We start from the raw sequence: 7,352 nt of genomic DNA on the forward strand, positions 1-7,352 counted from the left end.
TTGTAATTATATTATCTATTATATTGTTTTGTTTTAAAAACAAAGACTTCCAAGTATTTCAACTGACTATATCTGCTTCATTTTTTTAGCCTATGATGGACAGGAACAAAGGTGAAGAACTGCCCAAGCTTCAAGTTGGTTTCATTGATTTTGTGTGTACTTTTGTATACAAGGTAAGACGAATAATTTGAGTGTCATATTATTCAGTTTTTACAATGTATGCCTAAATTTTTAGACATAAGAAATTATAAGAGTCAAATATGTATGTTAAATGGTTACAATTGTGCATGTTTTGAACTGTTGAGTCTCCTAAAACATCTCCTACTGGTATCACTCAGAGCTTTTCATATCAGGATGTCTGATCCTCCCTACTTTTAAAAGTTTCCTTTCAATGTAAATAGCACCATTATTATCGTATACAGAATTAGATTTTCATCAGCAAGTGCATGATTTCTAATCACAAATTTGCCTTTTGGGGCATTTACAGGGGAAAACCCAACACTTTCCCTCATTTGACTGGGAAATCAAGTTTCTAAGCCAGGCTGGGGGAATTAAACCCCTTCTGCCCACCAACCGCTTATTTTTGACAAATGCTACCTTATCCTGGCATTGCGCATCAGAACCCTTCCTGCTAGCCAACTTAGTTCTGCCCTGAGATAAATGTTTGTCACCGCAGCTTGCCAGCTAATGGCCATCTTTAGTCTGCACATGTCAGAAATGTCTGTGTTACCACTGTAGATGCACCATGAAAGGTCAGTTTACGGATCTGCACTGTTTACTTAGGAATTCTCGAGGTTCCACAAGGAAATTACGCCTATGTTTGATGGTCTTCAAAACAACCGGGTGGAATGGAAGTCGCGAGCTGACGTGTATGAAGAAAAGATGAAGAAGATTGAGGAAGAAAAGAAAAGGCAGGAGGAAGAAGCTGCCAAGAAAGGTTAGGCATATAAAAATGTGTTCCTACATGCATGCACATGCTTGTGCAATTTGGGTAACTTTGGCTGGATTTGGCATTCAAGGCTAAAGTCTGCTGATCAGCACTTAGTGGTAAGTAGGGATGGAATGGGCTGGATTAAGAGATTCCATGAGCTGAGCTCTGCAAATGAAACCTTTGACTCATAGAAGGGCAGAGAGGCAATTTTCAACGGTTCCCCTTTCTGCTTGCTACCCCTCCTTCCACCCCATAAAATGTGTTCCAGAGTGCGTTAGGGGCTCTGGAACACCATGGAAGGTGGCAGAAGGAAGGTAGACTTGGTTGAAAGTCATCTCCTCTGCAGCTTTCATGAGCAGAAGCCATTAGTGGGACCCTAACCCTTCTGTGAATAGAAGAAACCTCTGGTTTTGCTGCTGGAACACCAAGTCGTCTGGTGCTTACTCTCACCATCTTAGCTCAGTACACCTTTTGCTCAGAGTTCGCCTTCCAGGAAGCACAATCGCAAGTCAAACACCTGTGTTACATGTGCCCCAGTCTCTGAGTGGTAAGAGATTTCAGGAGTGCCAGGCAAACCTCAGGTTTGATTTCCTGAGAATGGAGGTCACTGGAAACTGCGGTGCCACTGCAAATGCTAGATGAGCACTCCGTTGTAGAGAGAGTATACCAGACCAGTCCTGCCAAATCTAGTGTGCAGGAGGAAGCCAGCAGAGAAAGCCCGCAGTGCAGGGGCAAAGGTAGTACACTCTCCCTCCCACCATGAGTTCCCCTAAGCGTTTCAGCAGAGAAAAAAGCACCTGCGTGGAGGAGAAGGAAGAGAATTGTCCTGTGTGTGTGTGTGTGTGTGTGTGTGTGTGTCTGTCTTCAATCTATTTTACCTGCTCAGAGGTTGCCTAAGTGCCTCTGCCCTACCATGTCATTAGCTGCTGTATAGGCTGCAATCTGATATCCACTTACCTCAGAGGAAGCCTCATTGAACTCAGTGGAACTTACTTCTCCAAGCAGATATGTACATGATTGAGCAGTTAGTGGGGAAAGTGGAAGAGTCACAGTAGCATTAATTGCCAGTTTGAAAATCCTTAGCAAAATCTCCCTTTACACACTAGAGAAATCAACTGGTGTTGTTATCTGTTGAACTAGACATCTATTTCTAGCCTAAGTTTAAGAAGTGAGTCTTGGCAAAAGGAAAAGGAAAATGGCATGAGCAACTGAATCGACTTCATCTTGTGATGCTTTCATAACTTTTTAAAAATGCCTTGTTCCCTATGAGGATACAATACTTTATTTTCATGCTGTTCCTTGCACAAACCTGAGTCCAAAACAAATAGTATCCTCGCCAAAAACAATAGAAAATGCTGTTGTATCTGTTACTTCAGCTGCAGCGACAAGTTCACATTCATGTTTGTCTTCTGGACTCGATATTTTCCAAGTGATTAGCAAGACTCATAAAAACACAGCCAGCCCAATCCTGCTAAGGAGATTTGCATAAATAAACAGGTTTACCACTTAGATTTGGAACTAAGAGTATAGGATCGGGTGCAAGTGAAAAAGTCTATTCATCTGTACTTGACTGCCTTGAATAAGATGCATATTCCAAAGTGCATTCCATTGTGCATGTACATATTCGTATGCAACAAGGTATGTGGTAATACCTTGTGGATACATAGCTAGGGCTACATCAGGGCCAATAGCTAAATTGGTTTGTAAGAACATAGAAATTGGCACCCTACACAATTCATTTTTTCTTTTAATTGATGAGATGCTTTTGCCTTTTCTCTTCCTGTGAAAAATGTGGATGTGTTTGGGAAAGTGCTTTGGGTCCTTGGTCCTCTGATCTGCTAATTTTAATTTCAAAAAGAAAAGCCGCCTTTAAAAAGCATCTTTTAAAAGTGGGTGAAGGCAAGGTAACATGGAAAGATTGCTCCTCTAAAAGCTATGAAAATATTATTTTTGGCAGGATGTATTTAAAATAGTCTTTACAATATTCAAGTATTATTATTAGTCATTACAGTGTTACAGTGAAACAGTAAGCTTACAAAATCAGTGTCTTTATAAAAAGAGATCAATGGTCTAAAAATTGTAGAGTAGTAGAAACACTTCAGTTTTGTATATAATCAATTAAGGACCATTCAGATACTTCACTGATACAATAGTGCAATCCTGAAACATTAGGTAGGCTTGCCATTAGAGTTCAATATATAATTTGGATTACACTCATATCTTTGGACCACCTGGTTGTGATGCTGCATTGAATGCTTGCCTTTCAAAATAAAAAGAAATTTTATTTGCTGAACCACTACAGTGGAAAGTTCAGAACAGAAAATAAACAGGATGATATGAGATATTACAAAAATTAAGATCAATATTTTGAATATCATGCTGTTAATTATAGGTAAACATTCTAGAGGCTAGGCCACTGATCATGTGACGTGTTTCAATGCAGGTGGAAAGGGTCGAAAATAACCTAATAGCATGGTGATCCACAGCTTTCAAATGTAAGTTTTCATTCTAATGTTGCTATGTTAATTTACATGAACCAGAAAGCAACAATTTGCTTTACAACAAAAAGAAAAACTATGCAAAATTAAAACCTGTGGAATCATTTGAAAGACGTTGGAAGCAATAGAAAAAGTAGTTTTAGGGTTTGATTTTGAGATTCAATAAAAGTTCTTGGGTCCCCCCCCCCATGTCATCTGTATTTAGGATTTAAAAAGTCCACATTTTTTCCTCCCAAAGAGTTTGGAGGATTCTATCGACCTATGATTTAATTTTCTGTCCGAAGACCTTTCATCCGCTACAGTTTTGTCAATGCAGTTAAGTATACCTAGTTGCTGAAACTTTCCAGGAAGAGTGGTTCAGTGTGTGTTTGTCCTTTGAAAAGTTTTCATATTTTGTGCCATACCTTAGGTGGATAATATTTGGTTATTAGTCATCAAGTTGCTAAATGGTTATTCATCAAATGGCACAATTGCTGATAATGTGTTGAGCTTTAAAATGGCCAAACACACGTGCTTTTCATGCCACAAAGTAAACACCTGTAAAATATCTAATGAGCACTATTAAAACACACACACATCACCTCAATAACCCTTTGCTTTCTGCTTTTTATTAGCTGAAGCAGCAGCAGCAGGAGGCGGCGGCAGCGGTGGTGGAGGAGGAGGAGGTGGAGGAGAAGAGGGCAAATCAAAAACATGTACAATTTTATAACTGACTTCAATGGCACTAAAAAAACATCAAGGACAATATTTCTGCTACAGTGGAAGAAATCTAGGAAGATCTTCAGTGAGCCTGGGGATTTCTCTGAAACATAAAGTAGCATACAGTCCAGTCCTTACTTGTCTGCCATTTCCAGTGGAATCAACAGTGACAGCATTGGGAGGAAACTGAAAAAAAAATCACAACGAATGGATGAAATATAATCAGAGATTAATTTGTACAAGTGGATTATGGGTTCATTTCTTGGGTTGCTGTCATCCTCAATTTATACAGAATGTTTTTTATTAAATGAATTAAAGCTGCAAACTGTCAGGATTTTTACACTATTTTCTGTCAATTTCATATAAGCATCTCTACATTGCACACCTTGTAATCCCATAATTAGTAATGGAGAACAATAGGTTTTATATTATGTTTAGCCCTTTCATCTGGAATTATTTATCTTCTTTTCCCTGTACTGTTACAAATAAAGTTGCAGCAGATGTCATCTTAGTAGCTGTAATTCCAGCATCAGATTTGTGCCTATAAACAGACCTATTGCACATGCATATATACACCTTGATCCAGAGAGTTTCAATGGGTGCAGGAGCTGTAGTGCAGAGGTGAGCAGTCTTAAGGCCTGCAGGAGCAACCTTGCTTTTTTTACTAGCATGCCGAGGTTCACCAACCAGAGCCAGATGCAAAATAGTGGTTCAAGAGGGAGGACGAGTGCTCAGAAATAATGACAAGGCACCTCTGTTCACTCTTGGTCTCCCACCCAGGCTTTGCTTCAGAAGCTTAACTTAGGTGTTGCAGGGGGGGGGGGGGGGACCTGTTAGTTACTGCTATCAGTTATCTGAGAATCAGACAACCTTGCCAATTTCCCAGAGATCACAACCAGCCTTCAGTCCACTCCAGAGCAGATAGGGAGAAATCCCATCCACAAGAGCTGCCCTATTCTTAAAAGGAGGTAGTAAATCTTTGCCCATTATTTTGCATATGTGGATCTGTTGGATCCACTGAAATGAATGGAAGGTTCATGTACACACAAACTCTTGTGTTCTGCTAATCACCTCTGCAGTGTGGGAGCTACTGTAGTGTGGCTCTTTCCCACACTGAAAAGATAACAGTCTGAAACCTGAGACCACGTTGGTGGAACCCGTGCTGTATATCGTTCGTCTTCACACCAGTATTCCCGTTTCCATACCCTTCCCACATAACTTGGCACTTCCCATGATAGCTTTGTGGTACAAAATGAATCGTGTGGTAAAAAGTATGTGAGAAGGCAGGCTATCTGCTAACAAATCACACAAACACAGCAATTTTATTGGTCATGACACTAGAACTTGGGGCCATTCAATGATGCTGAATGTTGGGAGATTCAAGATAGACAAGAGAAAGTACTTTTTCACTCAGTGCATATGGAATTCATTTCCCCACAATGTACGATGACCATCCACTTAGCTGGAGGATAAGGCTATCAATGGCTATTAGCCGAGATGTCTATGTTCTGCCTCCCCTGTTGGAGCCATTATGCCTCTGTATACCAGTGGCTGGACATGCTTGTGGGCTTCTTATAGGCATTTGGTTGGCTACTGTGAGACCAGGCTGTTAGACTAGATGGGCCTTTGCCTGATTTGCCAAGCCTCTTTTGTTCAAATCAGCAAGGGTAGTTTATAAATGGACATCTGTCTTGAAAGCAACCCCCCACCAAAACTCAAGCTCAGTCCTTGAATAAGCACTAATTCTCACTCAGTAAACAATGTAAAACCCTTCTCAACCCAGTTGTAAATACTTTGGCCAAAATCTAAAAGCCTGAATGCAGCTCACAGGCATTTGTTTCCGAAAAAGCTTCAACCACCATGCAAGTTAAGCTAACAGTTTTAACTCCATGTGCATATACAGATGCTGTATATGGAAAACTCTGGCCATTACATAGCATTGAGCATCCAGTCCATATCTATTAATCTTTTCAGAGTATGCTTGATCACTATGGGCAAAGGAAATATCTTTCATTGATAAATCTTTATCTGCTGTGCACTAGGTTACTGAAATTAAAACACAACTGCAACAATTTTTTCAAATGTGCTATAACTATGATCCTCAGATCATTTTAGTATCAGATGTTTCGCTAAGCCAGCCATTTCGTTTTTATACGTCCAAATAGTGGCAAATACCTTAGGGGCAGAAATGCAAATACAGCTGTACAGCACCTGCTTCTATAAACTTCTAAACATGCTACAAAAATGTTTCTGAAAAGGGTCAAAGCTATACAAAATACAAGAGTAACCCAATGATACAGTGCTTCATTAAAATTTATCATTTGTTCGATTATTGATTACTGGGCCAAATATTTTATGCAGACTTTTACAATGCCATAAAAATATATAACTATATTATTTTTCTGTATTAAATATAGATACAAGCAAGAGATACTAAGGTTGCTGTTGATCATATACTTTGTATTAAAACAAAAAACAGCATATTAAATATGTACTGACCATTTTTTATAACTGCACTGGAAAGACCTACAAGAAAAACTGGACCTCGACAATGGACACTTTATAGTGTTTGAAGCAGCAGATATCGTAGTGGACTCTTCCAAAGCCCTGAGAGACATGTTACACAGATGCAAGCTGATTGTTGCTTATTGGATTTGGCTCCCAACCAAACTTACAAGAAGGCAAAGATTTAACCTTTAAATCCACCTTCTTACCTAAAGAAGCCTTCACACACAGACAGCTACCTTTCTTTGCTATTCAAGGACACCCTTAACGATTTATGTTCCTTCTGTGTGCATGAATGCTGAAAAATATAATTAAATAACATTAAATGTGTGTAGAGATGTTCCAATATTCACTCAAGCTGTACACCAGGGTAAAAACATGTTCATGAATATATTGTGAATATGTTTAATTAGCGTTATTTTTTTGAAAACTTCTGGTCTTTTATTACCTGGCATATTTAATTGTCTACTGTCAAAATGATAAGCACACTACTTTAAATATAATTGTTCCACGCCCCCCCCCAAATTAAATGTAAATGTCATGCAAAAATATGCTAATTTCTTTTTAAACCTTATTTCACATTGCTCAGGGACCAAACAAGATAGTTATTTTCGAGCATATTATTTATTAGAAGCATATGGTAAAATGGATTTAAGATATGTTGTACTCTGAACAGGGGAGAAAGAACCAGGCTGAAAGGTTGTGTGTTCTCGTCTTGC

General features: G+C 39.1%; 1 protein-coding gene across 2 annotated transcripts in view; it reads left to right on the forward strand.

The window, feature by feature from the left end:
• PDE6C (phosphodiesterase 6C) overlaps positions 1-4,314 on the forward strand; it is a 39,920-nt gene extending 35,606 nt beyond the window's left edge. The window contains exons 20-22 of one of the 2 annotated variants that reach the window (XM_083443582.1): positions 90-173; positions 784-937; positions 4,044-4,314. In XM_083443582.1, coding sequence (XP_083299708.1) covers positions 90-173; positions 784-937; positions 4,044-4,138 — 333 coding nt within the window. In that variant the 3' untranslated portion in view covers positions 4,139-4,314. The other variant, XM_083443583.1, reaches the window with a different exon arrangement.
• Positions 4,315-7,352: the final 3,038 nt, after the last annotated feature.

The sequence above is a fragment of the Podarcis tiliguerta genome, assembly GCF_965153285.1.
Source record: "Podarcis tiliguerta genome assembly, chromosome: 5".
Lineage (NCBI taxonomy): Eukaryota > Metazoa > Chordata > Lepidosauria > Squamata > Lacertidae > Podarcis > Podarcis tiliguerta.